Source organism: Monodon monoceros, unplaced genomic scaffold (genome assembly GCF_005190385.1).
Source record: "Monodon monoceros isolate NGI ecotype Baffin Bay Population unplaced genomic scaffold, NGI_Narwhal_1 Super_Scaffold_11, whole genome shotgun sequence".
Taxonomy (NCBI): Eukaryota; Metazoa; Chordata; class Mammalia; order Artiodactyla; family Monodontidae; genus Monodon; species Monodon monoceros.
Window position 1 is genome coordinate 71,252,579 of NW_021703767.1, and position 27,691 is coordinate 71,280,269.

Here is a 27,691-nt window from a genome sequence, read left to right on the forward strand (position 1 = left end):
CCTCACTACAAATAACTCAATTTCATTTCTTTTTATGGCTGAGTAATATTCCATTGTATATATGTGACACATCTTTATCCATTCATCTGTCGATGGACACTTAGGTTGCTTCCATGTCCTGGCTATTGTAAATAGAGCTGCAATGAACATTTTGGTACATGACTCTTTTTGAATTATGGTTTTCTCAGGGAATATGCCCAGTAGTGGGATTGCTGGATCGTATGGTGGTTCTATTTTTAGTTTTTTAAGGAACCTCCATACTGTTCTCCATAGTGGCTGTATCAATTTACTTTCCCACCAACAGTGGGAGAGGGTTCCCTTTTCTCCACACCCTCTCCAGCATTTATTGTTTGTAGATTTTTGATGATGGCCATTCTGACTGGTGTGAGGTGATACCTCATTGTAGTTTTGACTTGCATTTCTCTAGTGATTAGTGATGTTGAGAATCCTTTCATGTTTGTTGGCAATCTATATCTTCTTTGGAGAAATGTCTGTTTAGGTCTTCTGCCCATTTTTGGATTGGGTTGTTTGTTTTTTTGATATTGAGCTGCATGAGCTGCTTGTATACTTTGGAGATTAATCCTTTGTCAGTTGCTTTGTTTGCAAATATTTTCTCCCATTGTGAGTGTTGTCTTTTGGTCTTGTTTATGGTTTCATTTGCTGTGCAAAAGCTTTTAAGTTTCATTAGGTCCCATTTGTTTATTTTTGTTTTTATTTCCACTTCTCTAGGAGGTGGGTCAAAAAGGATCTTGCTGTGATTTATGTCATAGAGTGTCCTGCCTTTGTTTTCCTCTAAGAGTTTTATAGTGTCTGGCCTTACATTTAAGGAAGTCTTTCTTGACTTTTAAAAATATTCAGATATAATTAGAGTCTCAGGAGCAGCTGGGATCCAAAGACTGGAGGTGGAATATTTACCTCTGAGAAAATATCAACAGGGGAAAATTAATGAGATGTTGTACCTGGGTGAAGACCTGGCTGTTTTAAAGGGTGAGACTCCTCTTTTATGTGCACAGTTAGCCTGTGGCCTGCTGTACAAAACCTGGGCCGACAGGACCTTGGCGTTCCTGCCCGAGACTTGTGAATGATGTGTTCAGTGAAACTGAACATCTTACTTCCCTTTTCCATGTTTCAGTTTCTGCTTATGTATATTTGGCTACTTATTCTTCCTCCAGATGTCTGTGAAATGCTTCATGTGAAAGGTCCTATATACATTCTAAACAAATTTTAGGATTGTTTTTATTTTCCTCTACCAGTTCATGTGGGAGAGGCTGGGTTGGAAATTCAAATTTCCTCCCCATCTAGCTGAGTTTTTTATTTAATATATTTAACAAACACTTATTTACTACATGCCAGGCGTTGCTTAAGAGCCTTACAAGTATTATTTAATCCCCATAACAACTGGGTGAGATAGGTACTATTCAATATATTATCACCATTTGACAGGTGAGGGAGCTGAGACATAGACAGGATAAATAACTTGCCAAGGTCATACAGTAATCCTTGGTGGAACTGGGATTCAAACCCAGGCAATCTGGCTCTACTGTTTTTTTGTTTTTTTTTTTGCGGTACGCGGGCCTCTCACAGCTGTGGCCTCTCCAGTTGCGGAGCACAGGCTCCAGACGCGCAGGCTCAGCGGCCATGGCTCACGGGCCCAGCCGCTCCGCGGCATGTGGGATCCTCCCGGACCGGGGCACGAACCCGTGTCCCCTGCGTCGCCAGGTGGACTCTCAACCACTGCGCCACCAGGGAAGCCCTGGCTCTACTTTTAATACCTACACTATACTACCTTTCACTATGCTAATATACTGGGACAAAGAAATGTATAAGGTGATGAATTTTATAGCATTCTTTGCCTGTCATTTTAAGGCTATTAGGACCGCTCCTTTGCAGGTATCTTTTTCTGTTATTCTTTCCATGCTTGCCTCTTAATCAAGGAACTTTAGTCAAAACTTAATTTCAGTAGTGGGATTATCCCCACAAAATCACTCATACTGTTGCCATAGCCAACTCTCTGTGGGTGGCTAGTTAACTCAGAATGTTTTATTTAATGGGACTTCATGGCACTGATGGACTCCTTAGTTCCAGATAGTCAAATGGTAAATAAAATACATGCCTTGTGCCTGAGAATTGAGGCACTGTGGCTGGGTCACTGCAAACCTAACCCTTCTATGGCCGGTAAAACACCCAATTCAGAGGACATCTTGATGAGATGGCATCATTTTTTTTTTAATATATAATGAAGGATAAAACTGCTCAGTTATTTTCTGAAAGCAGTTGATGTAGTGAAATGTGCATAAGCTTTATATCCAGGTAGATCTGCATTTGAATTCTAGCTCTACGGCTTAACTTGGCTTATCCTGTTTAAGTGGGAAGAATGATGCCTTCCTGACAGGTAAATTGTGAGGATTCAATAACATAATGTGCATAAAGCTCCTCACAGAGTGCCTGATATGTACTGAATGCAAAAAATGTCTACTTCCATCTCCTCCCCAGTTTTTTTAAAATAAGGTTAGTGGGTGCTCTTCCAGTTGCTGTTTTCAATGGTATCATTGCTCGCTCTTCCTCCTTCTGTGGCTCCTCTATCCGAGTTGAACACACTGGGGACTGGGGTGTTGGCCTAGCTTTTAACTTCATCCTTGGAGTGGAATGTCATAGATACCCCTATTGTTTTCCATGTAGCTAGTCACCACTAGCAAAATGCTGTAATGCTTAGGGATGATACTTCACTTTTCCTAGGGTTTCCTAAATGCCAATTATTTGGAGTTTGTCTGGTGAAACTACTAAACAATTAAAGGAATGATTCTTCTTGCATTGCTCTGTCACCCTCAGCCGCCTTGGGCTATGCAATCTACTTCTGAGCTTGGAACCCGACTACTTCCACAGTTTTCGTGGTACAGTGAGTCAGATAGAGTCAGAATTCAAGGATTAAGGTACTTTTTTGTGTCTCCAAACTGAGCTCATTCTATTGACCAAAACCTTTTCCTCCTCTGTTCTCTATCTCAGTTAATAGTGTTTTCCATTCAGTCAACCAAGTCAGAAACCTCAGTGAAATTTGATACTTCCCTCTCCTTCGTTTCCCATACCCAGGCAGTCACAGGTCCAATGAGTTCTCTTTCTGAATTTTCTCTTGAAGCCTTTTTTTTCCCCCTCCATTTCCAAATATATTGGCTTATATTACCGAAAAATCCAGGGAGTGGTATTGCTTCAGGAATGGCCAAATGTAGGTGCTTAAACAAAAGTTTGTCCCTCAGAGTGAGAGAGTGGCATGGACATATATACACCACCAAATGTAAAACCAATAGCTAGTGGGAAGCAGCTGCATAGCACAGAGAGATCAGCTCAGTGCTTTGTGACCCCCCTAGAAGGGTGGGAGGGAGGGAGATGCAAGAGGGAAGAGATATGGGGATATAAGTATATGTATAACTGATTCACTTTGTTATAAAGTAGAAACTAACACACCATTGTAAAGCAATTATACTCCAATAAAGATGTTAAAAAAGAAAGTTTGTCCCTGTCTGTGTGCTCTTTTTCTCGATGTGTTGGCTTCATTCTCAGGCAGATTTTTCTTTTTTTTATCTTTTTTAAAAAATTTATTTATTTATTTATTTTATTTATTTTTGGCTGCGTTGGGTCTTGTTGCTACGCATGGGCTTTCTCTAGTTGCAGCGAGTGAGGGCTACTCTTCGTTGCAACATGCAGACTTCTCATTGCAGTGGCTTCTCTTGTTGCAGACCGCGGGCTCTAGGCGCGCGGGCTTCAGTAGTTGTGGCTCGTGGGCTCTAGAGCACAGGCTCTGTAATTGTGGCACATGGGCTTAGTTGCTCTGCGGCATATGGGATCTTCCTGGGCCAGGGATTGAACCCGTGTCCCCTGCATTGGCAGGCGGACTCTTAACCACTGCGCCACCAGGGAAGTCGCAGATTTTTCTACAGGATAACCCTTGGCGACTTCAAGTTTAGCAATCCAACCAAAAAGAAGACAAAATCAATCCCCATAGGTATAGCAAAAGTGAAAATTCTGGGGCTGACTCTTTTTGGACTGACTTATGTTCCTGTTCTTGTAATCAGGGTATGGAATATGTTGCTCAGTCAGGCCTAAGTTATATGCCCAACCCTGGATCCTAGGGTAGGGTGATATTTTCTTGGGACTTCATGGACCAGATTAAGTGCCAGAGGGGTGATTCCCCTGTGAAGAATCATTATTCTGTTATCAAAAGAAAGGGACATGAATTCTGGGCAGCTATAAACAAAATTATTCACTAAAGCCTTTATTATTTCTCATTGTGGATTCTCTCAGTAGCCTCCTGACTAAGCTCCCAATCTGAGCCCAGTCCCCCTATTCCAAGCAGCTTCCACATTGCTACCAGCTTAATTTTTCAGAAGCAAAGTTACTCTAGTATTTTGCTCAGAAATGTTCAGTGATTTCTCATTGAAAATAGAAAGTCAAAACTTCTGTGGTATTCAGTGTGAAGTTTCCAGTTACAAAACCATGGCATTCACTTACTCACATCTCCTTCCTCACCATTCTGATACTTGCTCCTCTAAATTCCCTGCATTGCCTCCTTCTTTGCCTGGAGAGCTCTTATTCGTCCTTTAAATAATGCGCCTTTAGAAGTCATCATTGACCTGCCCTTTTCTATCTCTCTTATTACAGCGCTTCTCACTCTGTAGCATTTTTTAAATGTACATGCCCGTTTCCCCCACTGCATTCTGAATATCCGGAGAGGTGGGGACTCTCCCTCTTTAACCACCATAAGCCTGGTGCCTAGCACAGTGCCTGACATATGGTTGGTGTTCACTGAATATTTATTTGCTCAAGGAATGAAAATGGTAAAATTTGGTCATGCTTCTTATGGTTGGGCAGGTGTCATTGGTTCTGTTGCTATTGAAAGGGCCTCTGTTTTTCCCTGTTTATTCATTTTTCACTTTTTCACGTAATTTTCATTTTCTGTTTCTTCCCTTTTGTTCCCTTTTTCCTTCGACCATGCTGTGGCAGCACTGGTAGCAAAGCAAGAGGATCACATGATTTTTGAGCAATCCAAACTGCTACTCCAATTATTAGTACAATTCTTCCTCCCCCCCCACCCCCCGCTGCCCCCCCCGCCCCTCCCCCCCCAAACATACTCTTGAAGCTTTTGGGGAAAATGCTATTGTCAGAACCCAGAAGCCGGAGGTGTATCAGCTGATAGCAGGAACCATAAGCTGAAGCTTTTCTCAGTATCTACCCTCCCCACAGCTGTTTCTGCTTTTTTATACTTGCTTTATCACTTCTTCCATAAATGGAATTTTTTTCCTGTTTTTTATTTTGTTTTGTAATCTTTCCTCCATAAACAACCTGCCTTGGTATTTATAGACCAGCTCTGTCCAACATGATAGCCACTTAGCCACCTGTGGTAATTTAAGTCTCAATTAATTAAAATTAAATAAAATTTTTAAATTTCAGTTCTTTAGTCACACTGCACAGACTTCAAGTGCTTAACGGCCACAGTGGCTAGTGGCTGCCATATTGGACAGCACAGATACAGAACATTTCCAGCATCACAGAAAGTTCAATTGAACAATGCTGCTGTAGATTTAAATCTGCATTTTTCAGGAAAGAACTGCAGCATGCTTACATGTTTTTAGTTCCTCTGGATCAGGCTCACTTGAAGTGTAAACTACACTTGATTAGGAGGAGAGAAGATTATTAAAGGAAGTCATCAATAGTAGTGAGTAAATAGGAACTTGGCAAACTATCTCTCAAAGTTTGTGGGGCCATATCCTTTGACAGTGAAACTCACAGGAACCCTGCTGGATTGTAGGACTGAGAGATGATTGATTTTTTACTAGAAAACAGCAGAATCCCATAATTTCTTAAGGGTTCTCAGACAGTCTCCCGGTGAGCTCTCTCATTTGGATACTTTTGAGAAGAAAGCAGTAATAGTCATATTGCCATTCCTCTTCACCCACCTCCCTCCAAGACCATGAATTTATTTTTGCCTCCTAACCTCCTAAGGAGTCCTTTGAGAGTTTTAGATTTTCCAAGGGTGTTTTTTTTTTTTCTATCTACTTTTGTTATTTGCTCGCTGTTTTATTGCTTTCTGGCTGGAGAATATGTCTGTACTACTTCTACTTTTGAGGATCTATTGACTTTTCTTATGCGTGTGCCTTAGTACAAGGCCAGTTTTCGTGACTGTTCTATGTGTGCTTGAAAAAAGTGTTCTTCAGGGTGTAGTTTTCTAGATGTTATAGAACAACCTTATTAATTATATATTATTCAGCTCTTCTAATCACTTTTTTACTTTTGGTTTTCATGATCTCCCATTACCATTGTTTTTTCTTTTCCATTTCCATTTTTCTTTTTATTATTTATTTATTTATTTTGGCTGTGCTGGGTCTTCGTTGCGGCACATGGGATCTGTAGTTGTGGCATGTGGACTTCTTAGTTGTGGCATGCAGACTCTTAGTTGAGGCATGCAGGATCTAGTTCCCCGACCGTGAATCGAACCCGGGCCTCCTGCGTTGGGAGCATGGAGTCTTACCCACTGGACCACCAGGGAAATCCCCGTTTTTCTTTTTGTTTTCTGCAGTTTTTGTTTCCCCTGTGTGTGTGTGTGTGTGTGTGTGTGTGTTGTTTTGTTTGATATATTTTGAGGCCATGTTATTAGATACATAAAAACTAATGAGAGCTATATCTTCATTATTCCCTCTTTGTCTTTTTAAATGATTCTTGCCTTGAATACAACCTTGATATTAGTATAGTTTCCTCCTGCTTTTTTGTTTGATTGGCTGTTTTGTTTTAAATAGTTGAGTTTATTCCATTGACACTTATTTTTATCTCATATCTGTTGGGTCTTAATTCTGTCATCTTTCAAAAATGATTTCTATAATGTTCTCCTGCTGTTTTCTTTCCTCAGCAGTATTTGAGATAGTTTAGTTTTAGTTCTAATGATGGTTATCTTTTACTTTAAAATAGTCTTCCTAAAACTGAGGCAACTGAGGCAGTGTCTTTCCTCCTTTGCCTTTGCTATTGGAGCGGAGGTGTATGCCTCCTTTACCTTGCTTGTAAAGCACTCTTCTACCCGGACAGCATACGGTGTGACTCTAAGGTAATGAGATTGGCTTTCTTATACGACTCACAAAATCAACCCTATTTGTTTGCAGTAAAACCTTATAAGTTTCTTTCATTCTATCCAGTAAGCAAATTTGATTCTCTGTTATATACAAGGCCGTCCAATATTGAGGAAGTCTTTCCAGCTATCCTGCTTCAGTGAGAGCACCATGAACATAAACAGGGCCTTGGAACCTGTGCTAAGAAGAAATTTGACCCTAGTTTAAATTCAGTGAAGATATTCTTTGTAGGTGGAACACTGTTACTAGTCTTAATTATGTCACAAACTGTCCAATCCCAAATTTTCTCTGAAGCAAAATGGGTAAGAAGGCTTTATACTAGGTACTCCTTCTGATTTAACTGGATTTATTAGATTTATGCAATGGAAGTTCAAAGGAAAAGGACAGAGAAAAGGGAAGTAATACTACTATTATTTGCTTGATGGTGGTGCTTTCTGTAGATTATCAATTACACTCCTTTATGAAGTAGTTGTTCTCTCCATTTTGCAGATGAGGGAACTGAAGCTTAAAGAGTTTAATGGCTTGCCCAAGGATGCACAGCTAGTTTGTGCAGAGCTAGGATTCAAATTCAGGTTGGCCTGACCGTGAAGCTTGTTCTCTTTCCACTGAATGACATTTTCTCTCTGCTTATTAAAATATAAAATACAAAAGAAATAGAGGGACTTCCCTGGTGGCGCAGAGGTTAAGACTCCACACTCCCAATGCTGGGGACCCGGGTTCGATCCCTGGTCAGGGAACTAGATCCCACATGCATGCCACAACTAGGAGTTCACATGCCACAACTAAGGAGCTGGCAAGCTGCAACTAAAGAGCCTGCCTGCCACAACTAAGACCTGGCACAACCAAATAAATAAATATTAGAAAAAAAAAAAGGAAATAGAAAAACCATGGTCCTTCTTCTTAAGGAAATCAACCACATACCGGTAAATAACAATGTTTTGGTTTTTTTTTTTTAAAGATTATTATTAAGAGAAATGGTGTATTGACAGCATGTGTTATGGAGTTTCTAACAAAAAAGTTGTTGCGGGTCAGATTATTTAGAACTTCTTGGGAGAAAATTGTACTAGAGCTGAACCTTAATCCCTGAATGGGACAAGAAGAGAATCACTCCAAGTGGAAAGGTCTCCATGGATACAGTCATGAGAGTAGGTATAAGTTAGCATGTTTGCATGTGGTAGAGAGAGAGAGAGAGAGACTGTATTCAAATTGAGGAGTACTGAGCAGGATGGAGAATTTTTGAACTCTGTACTAAGGAGTTTGCATATCACCAGTGGTAAGGTTTCTGACATAAGGGATTTTCCTACCTTTTGTTAAATCTACCCATTATTGAAATTCAAGAAATTTAGTATCATTAAAATTTAGTATGATTGGTGCCAATGGTTAGGTTCTCCTAAGTGCCCCAGAGCTGAGAGCTGAATAATAGAGTCAAGTATGTTTTTTCTATAAGCATATTGTTTATTTGAAAAGCATCATAAATATACTACATACTCTACAAGTTAAAAACTGTATAACTAAAAACAGAAAATATGGAGCCAGGTAAGAAGACAGTTAAACGCAAATTAAACGTGGTAGTTTCCTGCTACCTCAGTGTTACCAATAATTATTTCCCGGGACTTCCCTGGTGGCGTAGTGGTTAAAAATCTGCCTGCTAATGCAGGGGACATGGGTTCGATCCCTAGTCCAGGAAGATCCTACATGCCGTGAAGTAACTGGGCCTGTGCGCCACAACTACTGAGCCTGCACTCTAAAGCCCATGAGCCACAACTACTGAGCCCGCATGCCACAACTACTGAAGCCTGTGTGCCTAGAACCCGTGCTCTGCGACAAGAGAAGCCACCGCAATGAGAAGCACCCACACTGCAAGGAAGAGTAGCCCCCGCTCGCCACAACTGGAGAAAGCCCGTGCAGAGCAATGAAGACCCAACACAAACAAAAATAAATAAATAAATTTATTTAAGAAAATTATTTCCCTAGTTAGGTTTTTCCCTACTTTAAGAATGAACCCATTACTTCTTTCCAGGAAGTGCTTTCTGGCATTAAAAGTCCTAGGTGCTTGCCTGACCACAATCTTTCAGCATAAGATGCCTTTGATACTTGAGTATTTAAAAAATCCTTTATGGTATTTTCCAGCTTCTGGTTCACTAACTTTGTTCATATTATTGACCTTTCTTTAATTGCTAGCCTCAAGGAAGGCCGAAATAGTTCCTCTCTTCTCTACATTCCCCTTATATAACCAAAAGTAACCACTATTAACATATCACTGTTTCTCTCAGTATATTTATGTTAAGATCATAAATATAATTTTACATTCTGTTTTTTATACTTTTACATACTTTCATTAGCTTTGGAAATTGTTCCTAATCAAAAATTTTATTGGTTTCATGATATTCCACATATGGGTATCACACACCTCTCCTCACATTTCAGGGATCAAATCATTACCTGACTTGGAACAACCTGACCTTCAACTCTGGTCTCAGGTAGATACCATATTACAATGCAGATAACTGGCATACTGTAGATGGGATATGCTAATAAGTTGAAGCTGTTTCCTTTTATTACTAAAAAGAGTCTTGGGGGTGGAAGATATGCCAATATATATTTCATGCATTGAATCTCATTTTACAATTGCGCAGTATTTACTATTTATTTACTATTGATTTCACTTATTTTTAGTTATTAGTTTTATATTAGTTATATGGTATAACACTTCTTTAAAAAATAACATTTGCTTATAACTTTACTGTTTTAACCTGAGTGTTACTTCTAATTGTGATTTGGCAAGCTTAAGACTGAGTTGGCATTTAGGGAAACTTTTTCCTTGGGTATGCTTATTTGAGTTGCTTAAGCAATGCCTGTTCCTCTTCAAAGAATGTAGTCAAAATCCTCCCAAAAGAAAATTGGCAGGACTTTATTCTGAGATTGGCTTTGCTGTTTGTTGATAAATATGATTCAAGTAGAGATGGATTATGCTGTCCCTTGCCACTCGAGCCTAGTTCTTCCTTGACATAGGGTAATATGCTTAGAAAGACTTGCTTTTAATTTATGGTGGTTAAAGAAGAGCACTCTGTATACTTGCAGAAGTGGCCATACAAAGGGCTGCTTTGAGCCCAATATAGTCCTTGCCTGTGCCCAGATGAAGGTTACATGTGAATGCAAGATGATACAATCCAAATAATTATTACCAAACAGGTTTAGCCTAGGAAAGACTGACCTCACTTGCTAACAATCTGGGTAAAGAATGAGGAGGGATATTTTGTTTCTCATGGTGATCTATTTATTTGCATCTAAGATTCAGGTATGAATGGATTAATCCAGCCATTGTGTATGGGCTTCAGTTGAACTTAGTATTTCAGCTCTCTGAAAATGATAACAGTATCATTAGGGTAAAGGATCCTAAAAAGTAAAGACACTAAACAAACTAGCTATGTAAATCAAAAAATTTTTAGGACTTCCCTGGTGGCACAGTGGTTAAGACTCCACCTGCCAGTGCAGGGGACACGGGTTCGAGCTCTGGTCCGGAAGATCCCACGTGCCGTGGAGCAACTAAGCCTGTGTGTCACAACTACTAAGCCTGTGCTCTAGAGCCCGCAAGCCACAACTACTGAGTCTGCGTGCCACAACTACTGAAGCTCATGCGCCTAGAGCCTGTGCTCTGCAACAAGAGAAGCCACTGCAATGAGAAGCCCGCGCACCGCAATGTAGAGTAGCCCCTGCTCACCGCAGCTAGGGAAAAGCCCACGCGCAGCAACGAATACCCAATGCAGCCAAAAATTAATTAATTAATTAATTAAAAAAAACTTTTTAAAGTTTACTTTTCATCTATATGAGCATATACCAAATATAGTCGGTTTGGTACATCTTAGAGTAAGAGCCACCTTCTTTTGTAGCTGTGGTATCTCAAGGGCACTTCATTTTGGGGAAGAAAATTTCTTTAGTTTGTACAGAAGTTGTTAATAGATCTGAATGCTCAAGGTTTCTGGGGTTTCAATGCTCTTTGTACAATTTTGGAATCAAAGCCCTAGGATGATAGGGTACTTGGTGTCTACTTTCAGGATTTATTATGATGTTCTTTGTGTCTTTTTTTTTTTTTTTTTTTTGCGGTACGCGGGCCTCTCACTGTTGTGGCCTCTCCCGTTGTGGAGCACAGGCTCCGGACGTGCAGGCTCAGCGGCCATGGCTCACGGGCCCAGCCGCTCCACGGCATGCGGGATCCTCCCGGATCGGGGCACAAACCCATGTCCCCTGCATCAGCAGGCAGGCTCCCAACCACTGCGCCACCAGGGAAGCCCTATTATGATGTTCTTTGACAGTTAACCTTGTAAGATCAATACAGAATGAATCAGAACACAGATATGCAGAGTCACTTGAGGAACCAGACTGGCTCTCAGGCCTGCACCACTTGATTGTAACCTGTTGGAATGTAAAACTGTATCAGTCAGAACAGGCCAGATGCTTCCTGAGGAAGCATAGGAGATGGAGAATCCCTGAAGCAAAAGCTGGCAGTCAGTTGGCCTCTGTGATGGCAGTTTCACAGTACAACAATAAATGGCCTTTTAATGACCACCTCAGTCCTGTGTGCATCTTAGTTATCTTGAAATATCTCCCAGGACTGGGTTAGAAATAGAACAGGGGAATGGCCAACAGGTATATGAAAAAGTGCTTCACATGACCAATCATCAGGGAAGTGCAAATCAAAACCACAATGAGATATCATCTCACACCTCTTAGAAGGGCTAGCATCAAAAAGACAAGAGGCGGGCTTCCCTGGTGGCGCAGTGGTTGGGGGTCCGCCTGCCGATGCAGGGGACACGGGGTCGTGCCCCGGTCCGGGAGGATCCCACGTGCCGTGGAGTGGCTGGGCCCGTGAGCCATGGCAGCTGGGCCTGCGCGTCCGGAGCCTGTGCTGCACAGCGGGAGAGGCCGCAGTGGTGAGAGGCCTGCGTACCGCAAAAAAAAAAAAAGACAAGAGGCAACAAGTGTTGGCGAGGGTGTGGAGAAAAAGGGACTCTTGGTGGTATTGTAAATTGGGGCAGCCATTATGGAAAACGGTATGGAGATTTCCTCAGGATATTAAAAATAGAATTACCGTATGATCCAGCAGTTCTCCTTCTGGATATATATCCAAGGGAAACAAAATCACTCTCTTGAAAAGATATCTGCACCCCCATGTTCATTGCAGCATTATTTAAAATAGCCAAGACATGGAAACAACCTAAGTGTCCATTGACACATGAATGGATAAAGAAAATGTCACACACACACACACACACACACACACACACACACACACACACGCGCGCGCAGAGGAATATTATTTAGCCATAAAGAAGGAAATCTTGCCATTTGTAGCAACATGGATGGACCTTGAGGGCATTATGCTAAGTGAAATAAATCAGACAGAGAAAGACAAATACTGTATTATCTCACATATGTAGAATCCAAAACACCCAAACTCATAGAAATAGAGAACAGATTGATGATTACCAGAGGCAGGGGATGAGGGGGTGGGGGAGATGGGTGAAGGTGGTCCAAAGGTACAAACTTATAAGTCACTTTGGGGGTGTAATGTACAGCATGGTGATTATAGTTAACAGTACTGTATTGTATATTTGAAAGTTGCTAAGAGAGTAGATCTTAAAAGTTCTCATCATAAGGAACAAAATTTATAACTGTGTGAGGTGATAGATGTTAACTAAACTTACTCTGGTAATCATTTCACAATGTATACATAAATCATTATGTTGTATGCCTTAAACTAATATAATGTTATATGTCAATTATTTCTCAATAAAACTGGGGGGAAAAAGAAATAGACTCAAATGTTTAATGATATAAGGTTAAAAAAGCCTGGTGTCTCCCAGTTTGAATAAATTCTTGGTCTCAAAGCCTTCAGAGGAGAAAACCAGAGTGAGATCCATTTGGCTTTCCCCTTTTGGATAATACTCCTGTACCAGACCTAGCTTCATTCATTTTATTTTATTTGTCTGCCTTTACTCTCTTCATCCACTTTTTAAAAGTGGCTCAGAAAGTGTACAAAATGTATGAGAGTTACAAAGGATTCCAGTTCAGAGCCCTCCTACCCTAATAGGTATTTAAATGATATTAAAATAGTTATAGTGAAAGTTCCTTGAAGAAATTATAACCATTCCCAGGACTGTCCTTGAAGAGGAAAGAGTAGTATTCTAATAAGAAATGAAAGGGCTAGATAAAGTGTACAACATAACAATTGGGGGCCCAAGAGAAGGAGTTTGACACCTCATCTCCTCATGTTTTCCTTATCCAGTTTGATTCTGTGTATCCAGTTCTTTTCACTCAATTGCAGCTGGTTTTGAATTTTTATTGGGTTGGAAGCTGTGTTGAGAAAATGCTGGGAATTGGAGAGGAACCTTGACAATGATCTAGGGCAATAATTTTCAAACTTTTACACTAAAGTACTTCACATGGTCCAAGGGAATAAGCCAATAGTTGATTGATTTGGGGACACGTCCTAAGTGGCTCAGTGCAAGCTTAAAACATTTTGTCTCAATTTTAGGTTAAAAAATTAAGGGGGAAAATCATGGGCAATTTGTATTCTTATCCATAATATTTGTGTACAGATATATGTACTTAGTACTGGAAATATAGTTAATAAAAAGTTGTTTTTGGCTTTTTTTTTTGACAAAAGATTTCTGGTTTTCAGCAAATGCCCTCATCTCTTTATATATTGCCCATGTAATGTCATTGTCCAGAAACGGATCTTAATGGGTCACACTCCTAGAAACAGGGTTATAGGCTACTTACATGAGGATGGAATGATAGTAGATGAAGATCACCTTACAAAGCACAATATGCCATGTAAATATGAGGGCTTTATATATATATGTTTGTTTGTTTATTTATTTTGGCTGCACCGGCTCTTTGTTGCAGCATGTGGAATCTTTAGTTGCGGCATGTGGAATCTTTATTTGCGGCATGTGGACTTCTTAGTTGCAGCATGCAGACTCTTAGTTGCGGCATGCGGGCTTTTTCGTTGTGGCATGCAAACTCTTAGTTGCAGCATGCATGCAGGGATCAAACCCAGGCCCCCTGCATTGGGAGCGCAGAGTCTTACCCACTGGACCACCAGGGAAGTCCCAATATGAGGGTTTTAAAACAAAATCTTAGTGTTCTTTACAACTTCAGTCCTCTCAGAATTGGGTCTTATACTCAAGTAAAAAATTAATAGGGGAGAGAATGTTAGGATGTGGGGCAGGAGGCTTCTTGTCTTAGACTTTCTTTGACGTGGTCAGGATCAGGTACAACAAAGTAACTAACCATTGGTATAATTGATGCCCTTGCAGGAGGGAGCACTGGCAGTTGCTGGGTAATTTGAAGACTACTGTGGAGGGTTTAGTATCAGCTAACAGCCCCAATGTCTGGTCCAAGTATGGTGGCCTGGAGCGACTTTGCAGGGACATGCAGAGCATCCTCTATCATGGGCTCATCCATGACCAGGTATGTAGATCCCTTCTTTTCTTTTTGTGCCAGATTGGCTGAATCACTTGTTGGAAAGAAATAGTTGCATTAAGTTGTTGGCAGGGAGAAGATGAAGGCAACTAGTCTCTGAGCCCTTGAGAGCAAGACTATAATACACGATAACAAGGAGGAGGATAAGGACAACGATGATGAATCATTGAGATATTCCTCTTAAGAGTATCCTAGGACACATCTGAGAAATATTTACAGGATATTGTCATTTTTAGACTATCCTGTGAGCATCACTTTGTTGATAACTTGTTGACGCTTGTGAATGATAGTTTTAGTTATAGCTTACGTTTTCTTCTATGTAAACTTTATTGATGTTGTTTCTTTTCCTAAGTATCCTCAAACACTCTAATAAGCTTTGAGTATTAAAAATGAGTGGAATCTACTAACACTCGATGGTTTCTGCTTTAATTCTCAATGGCAGTTACTCCAATGTTTTAAATAAGGTTTGGTTCTGGATAAAATTGTCAAGTGGGTCATTGGATCTGATCCTCCTACTTTTTAAAAATCAAACCTCACAAATATGTGCATAATTTGTGTTCCCAAACACTCATGCTGTTCCCATGTAAGGCCTTAGTATTCTTTCCTGAAACTCTTTTTTTCTAAGCCAGGCTTGTCTTTCTTTTTTAATCAGAATTTATTCTCAACTAGCAGTCACACTGGAAAAAATTAATTGGTATTAAGATATTCATAGTTGATAGGATTTAATGTGGTACCCTCCCTTCTAAAAATATGTATATATCACCTCTGAACAAACTCTTTAAACCAGTGTTCTTGTTGAGTTTTTTCAGAATTCAGTGGAAAAGTTGGCTTAGGTTAGATTTTCTTTATTCAGAGTAAGTTCTAAAAATGAGGCCCTCTTTCTAAAGAATTTTGAAGATATGGGGAAAATTTTTATCCTTTAAAGAGCTGAATCTTAATGGTCATCATTATTAAAACCTCATTCCAGGAATTTGGAGGCAACATTGTATAGTAGACTGACAGAAGTCTTTGGAATCAGACAGAACCTGGATTGAAATTGCTCAGGTCCTTGGGCGAAAAAATGACATGGTAGTAATAATTATGGATTTTTGAGTCAGACTGCTCTTATTTTATCTCAGCTTCACCACTCTGTGGTATTGGGTAAGTTACATAACTGTTAGTGCTTCTGTTTCCTCATTTGTAAAATGAGGCGGTAACACTGGTATGTACTTCATAGGATTGTTGTGAGAATTAAATGAGATAATACCTGAAAAAGCTTTAGAAAGTGTAGTAAGTTGTCTGTCGGTCTTAACTATTAGGTGATATTAACTTTTTTGAGCCTTTTCTCATCGTTAGAAATGTTGATAATATTATTTATATCATAATGTTTGATGGAAAGGTTAAATGAAATGGCATACAAATTTGCCTAGCACAGTTCGTGGTACATAGGAAATAATTAATAAATGTTCCCCTCATTTTTTTTTAAGCTTCAAGTTACATGTTGTCCTATGAAAAAAATATGACCATTGGAATTTACAAAACAAATAATTTAACCCACTGCAATCTGGTTTCTGCCCTTACCACTGTTGTTCTTGCTACTGAAGTTTAAGTAAGTCCATGTAACCAAATCCAGTGAACATTTCCCCTTTGAGCACTGTCTTGTGTTCTTCACTGTTGAACATCATCAGACCTTGCCTTGTACTGCATTATTCCAATGTTATGGAGACCTTCTCCTACCTCTGTGATCACTCTTTCTTATTTTATGTCCGTGGAATCTCTTCCTCTCGGATTTTAGTTTTTAATACAGTCCAGTCCTATGTCCTTATCTCTTATTACATTGTACATTTTCTGAAACAGTCTCCTTCACTTGTGTTGTTTTAACTGTCACCTATACACTACCTACCCCCAGCTCAGACATCTCTGCTGAACTTCAGATCCACAAGGCTAGCTGTCTGGCTATCTGCTATACATTATCATCTGGCTGGCTGTCCTATAGGCCAAGTAAAACATGACCCAAAACAAACTTACTTTCTCTCATAAGGTTGCCCTTCCTCCTGATATTTTTAATACTGATCTGTGGCATTGCCAGCTACTCAGTCTCCCAAGCCAGAATTGGGAACCACGCCAACATGTTTTACAAAAACCCAATACAAGTTTCCCAGACTGATGACCAAGATAGCTACCAGATTAGAGGCACTGTCATTTAGTGGTTAAAGTACTTTCATCTCGATAGCAAAAAAAGTTCTTTTCTTGGCTCTATTACTCATTTTACATTGTCATCTGGAGTAATCATTTTACTATATTTGAAGACAGTTTTACCATCTGTGCCAGAAACAGAGTATGTGTCATGATGAAATAGTAAAGTCAGTGGAATTCCCAAGTGGAAGATGCTTGGTAAATGCAACACAATATTATTGTTATTAGTAAGTAATAAGATCTGTGAAGGTACCTGGTCAGCAGAATGAAAACTCTTAAAGGATACGGTCACCTACAAAACAGCAGTAGTGTTAGTAAGTGCAAGCAGAGCAAACCAGACAAATCTGTCATACACACATACATTTAGCAACTACAGGCTCTAGTGGGAAGAATTAAAGACAAAAGATCCATACCAACTTCACTGCTGCTCAGTTCTGCCTTGTAAAGTCCTAAAAATTAAAGTCTGTATTAAGGACTTGTTTTTCCTTTTCATTTCCTCCCTAAAGATTAAGGCTTTCAAAGGCTTCTGGCTGCTGTGTCATCAGGAAGCTATTCTGGGTGTTGTGCTCTTGGAGGGGGGAAGGGATACAATGATTCATGCTGGCCATATCTCTTCCGTGCTTTCCTAAGGATGTGTTATGGAATGTGAAGTGTATTTTTTTAAATCACTCAGGGCCTTAGGAAACTCTAACATCGTGACCATATTCTTAGAGGGATCTCGTTTTTCTTGACATCCTGCATCTGGGCTACCTTTTAGTCTTTCCATAACGCAAGGTATATTTGATAACTCCTTCTCTGCTGCTTAGAAACGTGGAGACGCTTAATCCCTGAGATTTCTCAGCTGACTAGAAGTGCAAAGATTCCCCCCACCTTTTCCAACACTAAGAAGAAACCTGTACTTTGCAGTATAGATGGCCCAATTTAAAAAATAGCAATAATAACAAAAAAGACCTCTGGGTATATATATATATATATATATATATATATATATATACATATATATATATATATATTTTTTTTTTGGCCGTGCCGTGTGGCATGCAGGATCTTAGTTCCCCGACAAGGGATCAAGCCGGTGCCCCCTGCATTGGGAGTGTGGAGTTCTAACCACTGGACCGCCAGGAAAGTCCCTGTGTATTTCTTTTCTGAATATATAAGTAATATACATGTTTTTATTTGCTGAACATTTGGGAAATACCAAAAGAGTTTAGGAGAAAGTTAAGTTATTACCCATAATCTCAACATCAAGTAATAACAATCACTCTTTAACATTTTGGTAGATTCTCTTATATTTTTCTATGCATGTACATGCTTTTTAAAATATTAAGATTATACTGTATCTATTACTCTGTAACTTGCTTTAAAATATTTAATTAAAATAGACAATACAGGGAATTCCCTGGCTGTCCAGTGGTTATGACTCCACGCTTTCACTGCTGAGGACCCGGGTTCAATCCCTGGTCTGGGAACTAGGATCCCACAAGCCACACTGCGTGGCCAAAAAAAAAAAGAGAGAGAAAATAAACAATACATTTATATGGTTAAAAAAACAAAATGTGTAAAACCACATGCAGTAAATATCTTGTTTCCTTCCAATCCCATTGGTAACTACTGTATTCTAGTTTCCTTCCAGAGAATTTTTATGCTTATTAGAGCAAATATGAATAATTTTCTTTGCTACACCTTTTGATTTTTCGTACAAATAAAAGCATACTATAAACACTACTCTACACCTTGCTTTTTTCACTTGATGTGATTGTAATTCATCGCAATCCATTACATAAAGAGGTTCTTCATTCTTTTTTACAGCTGTCATTTTATAATATTCCATTCTATGTATGTACCATAATTTATTTAATCAGTCTCCTGGTAATAAACATTTAGATTCCTTCCAAGCATTTGCTCTTAGTAACAATGGTACAGTGAATAACCTTGAGTATAGGTCATTTTGCCCTTTACCATAGGATACTCCTAGAGGTAGAATTCTTAGGCTAAAGGGTATATGCATTTCAGTTTTGATAGCTATGGCGAAATTGCCCTCCAGAAAGTTATGTCTGTTTACGCCCTCAGCAGCATTGTATAAGAGGATCTGATTCTTCATACCCTTGACCATATAGGGTGTTATTAAACTTTAAACTGTCGCCAACATAATAGGTGAAAAGTTACATTTCTTTTACTCTGAAAGATGTTTATAAGAGCCATTGAAGTATTTTTCTGGGACTTCCCTGCTGGCGCAGTGGTTAAGAATCCGCCTGCCAATGCAGGGGACACAGATTCGAACCCTGGTCCGGGAAGATCCCACATACTGCAGAGCACCTAAGCCCATGTGCCACAACTACTGAGCCTGTGCTCTAGAGCCCGTGAGCCACAACTACTGAGCCCACGCGCCACAACTAGTAAGTCCACATGCCACAACTACTGAAGCCCGTACGCCTAGAGCCTGTGCTCCGCAGCAAGAGAAGCCACCGTGATGAGAAGCCCGCACACTGCAATGAAGAGTGGCCCCTGCTCGCTGCAACTAGAGAAAGCCCACGTGCAACAATGAAGACCCAACACAGCCAAAAATAAATTAATTTTTTAAAAAAAGTATTTTTCTGTGAACTTTTCCCTGTATTACCCCCATTTCCTTAGATTGTCAATCTTTTCCTACAGATTTGTAGAATCTCTTTATTTATTAAGGGAATTAGTTATTTGTCTGTAATGTGTATTGCAAATATTTTTTCCTAGCTTGTCTTTTGACATTTCTTTTTGTTGTTGTTGTTGTTTTCTTTGAATTTTTGTATTTTATTTTATTTGTTTTTTTATACAGGAGGTTCTTATTAGGTATCCATTTTATACATATTAGTGTATATATGTCAATCCCAATCTCCCAATTCATCCCACCAGGACCACCACCCCCCTGCCACTTTCCCCACTTGGTGTCCATACATTTGTTATGGTGGCTTTTACTATACAGAAATATCGGATTTTTAGTAAGTCAAATTAATCATTTCTCTTAGGGCTTCTGGGCTCTGTTTGATGCTCTGAAGGGGCTTTCCCACTATATGATTATTAAAACTGTTTCTCCATGGTTTCTTCTATTACTTTTATGGGTTAATGTTTTACATTTAAACCATTCTATCTGTAATTTATTTTGAATATAATTAATTTCCTTGGCACATGGATCTATTTCTGGATTTCTGTTATGGTCTGTTCTCTATTTGTGTGCTATCACCACTCAGTTTTAATTATTGTAGCTTTTCATTACGGTAGGAGTAGTCCCTCACTCATATAGCATCTTTTGTTGTTGATTTTTTCCCCCAACATTCACCTATTTATCATTTTATTTTCTTGTTAACTACCATATCATTTTTTGATAAGGACAGGAAAAGCCTTACACATGACCTGGATCATTAGCTGATTGATTGAGGGAAATTAAACATTGTTAAAATACATCACTCAAACATTTTATTTTAATTTAAAACATCCTAAATTTACATTTAATTAAGAGTCTTTGGGTATAGGGTCAAACCTCTTCTGTGAGAATGAATCCACTGATGGAGTTCCATATCATCTTTCTTGTATAAATTACACCCATAATACATCATACAGGACTTCCAGCTTCCATTTCTTTATGTTGGACTAGCAATTTAAAGATCCTATAATATGAATATAAAATGTTCTACATTTTTAGGCTTTCTCCCCCCAACTTTGAAATTGTCTTGTCCCTACTTAATTTGACATCAAGTTTTTATTCAGGTTTTTGTGTGTACATAAGTAAATTGCTGGATCATATGGTAAGAGAATCTTTAGTTTGAAAGAAACTGCCAAACTGGTTTCCAAAGTGGCCATACTATTTTGCATTGCCACTAGCAATGAATGAGAGTTCCTGTTGCTCCACATTCTCACCAGCATTTGATATAGGCATTGTTCTGGATTTGGGCCATTCCTTTTTTCTTTCCTCCCATTTGGGCCAATTTAATAGATGTGTATTGTGTTGTTTTAATTTGCATTTCCCTGATGACATGATGTGGTGCCTTTTTTCACATGCTTATTTGTCATCTGTATATCTTCTTTGGTGAATTGTCTGTTAAGGCCCATTTTTTTTTTTTTTTTTTTTGTGGTATGCGGGCCTCTCACTGTTGTGGCGTGTCCCGTTGTGGAGCACAGGCTCCGGACGCGCAGGCTCAGTGGCCATGGCTCACGGGCCCAGCCGCTCCGCGGCATGTGAGATCTTCCCGGACCAGGGCATGAACCCGTGTCCCCTGCATCGGCAGGCGGACTCTCAACCACTGCACCACAAGGGAAGCCCAAGGCCCATTTTTTAAATTGGATTGCTTGTTTTCTTATTGCTAACTTTTAAGAGTCCTTTGTATATTTTGGATAACAATCCTTTATCAGTTTTGTCTTCTGCAAATATTTTCTCCCTGTCTGTGGCTTATCTTCTCATTCTCTTGACACTGTTTGTCAGAAAGCAGAAGTTTTAAATTTTAATGAAGTCCAGCTTACCAGTTCTTTCTTTCATGGATCATGCCTTTGGTCTTGTATCGAAAAAGTCACCACCATACCCAATATAGGTTTTCTCCTATGTTATCTTCTTGGAGGGTTATAGTTTTCCATTTTACATTTAGATCTGTGATTCATTTTGAGTTAATTTTCATGATGGGTATAAGTGTTGTCCAGTGTTTCAGCACCATTTGTTGAAAAGACTATCTTTGCTCCATTGTATTGCCTTTTGCTCCTTTGTCAAAGATATTTACATTGGTCTATTTTGGGGCTCTCTAGTCTGTTTCACTGATCTTTGTCTGTTCTTTTGCCAATACCACACTGTCTTCATTATTGTAGCTTTATAGTAAGTCTTGAAGTCAGATAGTATCAGTCCTTTTTGAAGAAAAACATTGTTCTTCTCCTTCAGTATTGATTGGCTATTCTGGGTCTTTTCCCTCTCCATATAAACTTTAGAATAATTTGTAGATATCTACAAAATAACTTGCTAGGATTTTGAATCAGATTGCATTGAATCTATACATCAAGTTGGGAAGAACTGACATCTTGACAATATTGAGTCTTCATATCTATGAACATGGGTTATCTCTGTAACTTAGTTCTTTAATAGCTTTCAGCAAAGTTTTATAGTTTTCATCATAGAGATCTTGTATATATTTTGTTAGATTTATACCTAAGTATTTCAATTTGGGCAGTACTAATGTGTATGGTATTATTGTGTTTTTAATTTCAAATTCCACTTGCTTATTGCTGGTATATAGGAAAGCAGTTGACTTTTATATATTGACCATATATCCTGTGACCTTGCTATAATAACACTTACTAGTTCCAGGAATTTTTTTGTTGTTGATTCTTTCGAACTTTCGAATTTTCTGCATAGGCAACCATGTCATGTGTGAACAAAGACAGTTTTATTTCTTCCTTCCCAATCTGTATTCCTTTTATTTCCCTTTTTTTTTTTTTTTTTTTGTCTTATTGCATTACTGGCAAGGTATTTCCTGACTTCAGGGACAAAGCATTGATGGAACCAATCCAGAAAAAGGGTTCTTGTTGTATGACCAAAAGACTGGCAGCTGGTGTTTATCTTTTCGCTTCAAGGCTTGAGGGTTAGCAGCTTCATAGATAAGGGCAATTCTGATCATAAACCCAACTACATTTACACAAAACAGTGGAGTAAGCCTGTCCCTTCCTTCTTAAATCCTGGTGCTTGCTTCTCTTCCTTACTAGTAAATGTCCTTTGTGGCATTTTTTTCCCAGAATAGGACACTTTCATCTGCATTAAAATCCTGTTCAAGCGAGAGAGAGGCATGGACATATATACACTACCAAAAGTAAGGTAGATAGCTAGTGGGAAGCAGCCGCATAGCACAGGGAGATCAGCTCAGTGGTTTGTGACCACCTAGAGGGGTAGGATAGGGAGGGTGGGAGGGAGGGAGACACAAGAGGGAAGAGATATGGGAATATATGTATATGTATAACTGATTCACTTTGTTATAAAGCAGAAACTAACACACCATTGTAAAGCAATTATACTCCAGTAAAGATGTTAAAACAAACAAACAAACAAAAAAAAAAACCTGTTCAGGCAGATATCCTTTCTCCTCAGTTATTTTCTTAATGGTGTCTGTGAATTTGTCTGCTGCCTCTTGGTCAGCAGAAGCTGCTTCTCCAAACCTCTTTCTGAAATTTTCAAACCATCCTTTTCAGGCATTGAATTCCCTAGCTTTAGATCCTCCACCTTCTTTTTGCTTTCAGTTGTCACATAATGACTTTGCTTTTTCTTGAATCATATTAGAGTCCATAGGTATGCCTTCCCTATAGCAATCGTGTACCCACATAAAAGCTGAATTTTTCAATATGAGATTAAAAGGTATTTCTCAAAAAGTACAAGGTTTTTGGGCCTGCTGGAGTAGCTGCAGGCACAGCTTCACGAATTTCCTTTTCTTTTTTTACCATGGTCCTTACACTGGATTCACTTATCTTGAAATGGTGGGTAACTGCACCTGCAGGCCTCAATCTACAGTGCATATCAAGCAGTTCAGCTTTTTCTTATAATGTCATGACTTCTCTCTGCTTCTTGGGAGCACTCCCACCATCACTAGTAGCACTTCGTATGGGTCCCCTGGTGTTATTCAGGGTCTTTGGTATTACACTAAACACAATGGAAAATACACAAGAGCTGGGCAAGGTCACTTTTTACTGCAGTATGTAATTTACTGGAGAGACGAACCGCTCATACAGAGATTATTAGTGTCACACGGCATTTTGAGTGGACACTCACAACACTTGAGCTCACAACAATAACAACAGGAGGTGGCTACAAAATTATTATAGTAGTACATAATTGCGTAAAATTAACTACTGTTAATTTTATGCAATTATTTAATACTGCTTCTTAACGTTTGTTTATATTTCTCCTGACTGCACATGGCACCATCTATGGTCCATAAGTGTTTGTGTGTGTAAGTTTTGATAAACTTTAACTTTTTATAATATGTTTGTATATATTTTATGGTAGTAAATGATAAAATAGGATAACATCTACCTATATTTTATGCATTCATGAGATCTCTAACTTTCCTAATATTTTCAATATTTCTAGGCTGTGCAGTTCATCTGCAAGTTATTTTCAAATTGTTGCACATCTCCAATAAATTTTCCAATATATTTATTTTAAAAATCCACTTATAAGAGGACCCACCGTTCAAACCCGTGTTGTTCAAGGGCCAACTATATAGCCTTCTATATCATATGCATTGTATTACCTCCTCAAAAGAACAATTAAAATAATTTTTAACAATTATTCTTTAAAAGGGTGAACATCTGTATGTATTCCTTTTATTGCTGCTGAGAACCTTTGTTGAGGCAAGGGAAGGTTAGGCTTTGCTTTTTTTTGGCCGTGCCGCACGGCATGTGGGATCTTAGTTCCCTGACCAGGGATCGAACCCACGCCCCCTGCATTGGAAGTGTGTGAAGTCTTAACCACTGGACCGCCAGGGAAGTCCCAAGTTAGGCTTTTCTTTTTCCTCTCTTTGAATGTCAGTACGAGAACTAGATGTGGTCCAAAATGGTAACAATTTGTTTACCTTCTGTGTCCCTGAAACAGGTGTATTGCCGCCAGACTGATTACTGGCAATTTGTGAAAGACATCCGCTGGCTCAGTCCCCACTCAGCCCTTCATGTGGAGAAGGTAAGAGGTGAAGGTAACCACAAGGCTTTGATGTTTGATGTTCTGTATGAAGAGTCTCCTAGGCTAGAAGGATGGCATATGTCAAGTTTCCTATTAACTGAGGAGAGGAAATTATCCCTGTAGGACTGATTTGGAGGGGAGGATGATTTACTTTAAAAAATAAGCTTTGCACACCCATTGTTCTAGGCCACTTTCCCTCCTCTGGGGAAGACCTGAAAAAATTTTGTTATTTTCAAAAGATTTGCAAATATGGGACCAGAGTGAAGCTTTTCAAAATCTAGGACAAATGGCAAGAAGTTTCCTGAATGGTTGGGGGTAAGTAGGACTGATATGCTGATGACTGTTTAAGGAGAAGAGGATGCACCAAATAGAAAAAAAATGTGAGGCTTCTGGAGACCAGTGTCAAATGGAGCCTAACATGTTCCCAACAGCATTGGAGAGTAGAGTAGCACTTCCATCCTCTCAGCTCAGCATAATACCCCTGATTCCCAACCAGGGACACGGAGCTCCAGGAGGTTAGGTGACTTGGCCAGAGTTACACAGCTAGTTCCACATCAATCACAGCCACATTTATATATTTATTTTTTTAACCCTTGCCTATGGAAATTTTCAAATACATTCAAAATTAGAAGAGTGTAATGAACCCCAAAATATCACCCATCTTCAATACTTATTGATTCATGACCAGTCTTGTTTCATGTATATCACACCCACTGACAGATTCATTGCCAAGGTGATGTCTGGAAAAGTAACTTATTTTTAAATGATCAGGGAACCAAATCACAAGGTGTCACTCTGGCCTTTTTTGTGAGAAAAGCCCAGAGCCCAGTGATTTTCTTACATGGATTTTTTTGTCCTTATCACTTTATTTTTCCCACCAAACCCCCCTCTAACTTTTTCTCTAAAATATATCGTGGGACTTCCCTGGTGGTGCTGTGATTAAGAATCTGCCTGCCAATGCAGGTGACACAGTTTCGAGCCCTGGTGCAGGAAGATCGCATATGATGTCGAGCAACTAAGCCCATGTGCCACAGCTGCTGAGCCCATGTGACACAACTACTGAAGCCTGCGCACCTAGAGCCTGTGCTTCTCAACAAGAGGAGCCACCACAATGAGAAGCCCGTGCACCGCAACAAAGAGTAGTCACTGCTCGTCGCAACTAGAGAAAGCCCGCGCACAGCAACAAAGACCCAATGCAGCCATAAATAAATAAATAATTTTAAAAAAATAAAGTAAAATATATTGCTGTAGTCATTTCCTCCTAGAAGCTGCCTGAAATTGCTGTCCATACAGTTTTTGCAGTGATCCTGAACTATGAGACTTAGCTTTTAGAAACAGCCAATAGAAGGAAGTTCCAAATAGAGAAATGCTGTGGCGAAAGCCAACAAGACGTGCTCAGCTGATTTCTCTTTGGTGAAGAATGTTTGGGGGCATTTTTCCTAGATTTTTTTACCCCAGGTTTTTCTTGCATTCTTTTCTGGAGGCTACCTGAAATAGAGGACTCTGTGAGAGAAGCCGAGATGTCAAGTTCATTCTTCCTCTGAATACCCTGAGAATAGATGCTTCTTTGGAGTTACAACATAAAGAGACAGACGCAGCAGCTTTGTCCTCTTCAGGAGCTGCATATCACGTCTTAACTGCTTAGTTCCTTTCTAGTGGCCCAAACCAGCAGCGGAGACATTAATTCTTTCCTTCCCTCTCCTTCCTCTATAGCCTGTAGATGTTAGCTGGAGGGCAAATATCTCTGATTACCTCCTCTTACCTGTCTCAATTTAGTTCTCAGGTCATTAGGCCTCAATCTTGCTGGATTTACCAGGAAATATATATTTTTAAAATTAATTAATTTATTTTTGTCTGCATTGGGTCTTCGTTGCTACGCGTGGGCTTTCTCTAGTTGCGGCAAGCGGGGGCTATTCTTTGCTGTGGTGCGCGGGCTTCTCATTGCGGTGGCTTCTCTTGTTGCGGAGCACGGGCCCTAGGTGTGCGGGCTTCAGTAGTTGTGGCACGTGGGCTCAGTAGTTGTGGTTCACGGGCTCTAGAGCACAGGCTCAGTAGTTGTGGCACACGGGCTTAGTTGCTCCACGGCATGTGGGATCTTCCTGGACCAGGGCTCGAACCCATGTCCCCTGCATTGGCAGGCGGATTCTTAACCATTGCACCACAAGGGAAGCCCTGGATGTATATTTTGACTCATGCTTCTTTGCCTCCTAGTTCATCAACTTGCAGGAGAATGGCCAGAGCAGCACTGACGGCATGAGTGAGCGTGCCGTTGCGGAGCAGTGGCTGCAGCATAGCTTGCAGTGCCACTGTCTCTCAGCCCAGCTCCGACCTCTGCTGGGGGATAGACAGTATATCAGAAAATTCTACACAGGTGGGTAGAGGTCACAGAGCCAGTACTGGTACATGTACTTCCTCATTCTCTTCTACTTTACTCTTCCTTTATAGACCCACTGTTACCCCAGGGTCTCATACTTTTACTTGATGCCATAGAGATTCTAATCAGAAACATGTATCTAGTCTTCTCTCTAACATAGAGATTCTAATCAGAAACATGTATCTAGTCTTCTCTCTAACTTGCTATGTAAAATGCAGTCAAACTTTATGCTAAGGTATTTCCCTACTCCCATATACGCAAATCAGTAAAAGAAGCTACTATTTACTGAGAGTTTCCTATGTTCCAATCACTGTTATATATTTTTTATACATATATACCTAACAGCTGCCCTGAGAGTTGGGTATTGATACCACTGTTTTCCAATCAGGGAAGCAGAGCTTAAGGAGGTTAGGTGACTTGGCCAAAGTCACCCAGAGCCAGAGTTCAAATCTGAGTCTTTCTGATTTTGAAGCCTCTTGTCATGGCCTCTGCTATACTGCACATGAGTTAGCCTCTTCTGTACATTATTTGTCCCTAGATCCCCTCTGTCCACAGTGGTATGATTCTCCTCAAGTCATCTTTGCCTTTTCCCTCTTTCCTTCCCTGAGCTTCTCCCAGGGCCATACAGGGAGGCTGAAGTTCTCCCTAATGGGCTCCATCATTGCAGTAGTTTTCTCTCCCCAGATACTGCTTTCCTGCTAAGCGACTCCCATGTCACGGCCATGCTCCAATGCCTAGAAGCAGTGGAACAGAACAACCCTCGTCTCCTGGCTCAGATTGATGCATCTATGGTAAAGTGGCCAAAGAATTATCTGTGTCTATGTTCTGGCCTCCTAGACCTCACCATGATGTAACTGTATGTAGCAAACT

General features: G+C 39.8%; 1 protein-coding gene across 5 annotated transcripts in view; it reads left to right on the forward strand.

Annotated features, from left to right (window-relative positions):
- RUBCN (rubicon autophagy regulator) overlaps positions 1-27,691 on the forward strand; it is a 69,153-nt gene that overhangs the window by 10,684 nt on the left and 30,778 nt on the right. For all 5 annotated transcript variants that reach the window (XM_029214333.1, XM_029214335.1, XM_029214337.1 and 2 more), the window contains 4 exons: positions 14,432-14,585; positions 24,364-24,447; positions 26,659-26,818; positions 27,506-27,612. In XM_029214333.1, the coding sequence (XP_029070166.1) occupies positions 14,432-14,585; positions 24,364-24,447; positions 26,659-26,818; positions 27,506-27,612 (505 nt within the window). The remainder of the gene's footprint in view (positions 1-14,431; positions 14,586-24,363; positions 24,448-26,658; positions 26,819-27,505; positions 27,613-27,691) is intronic.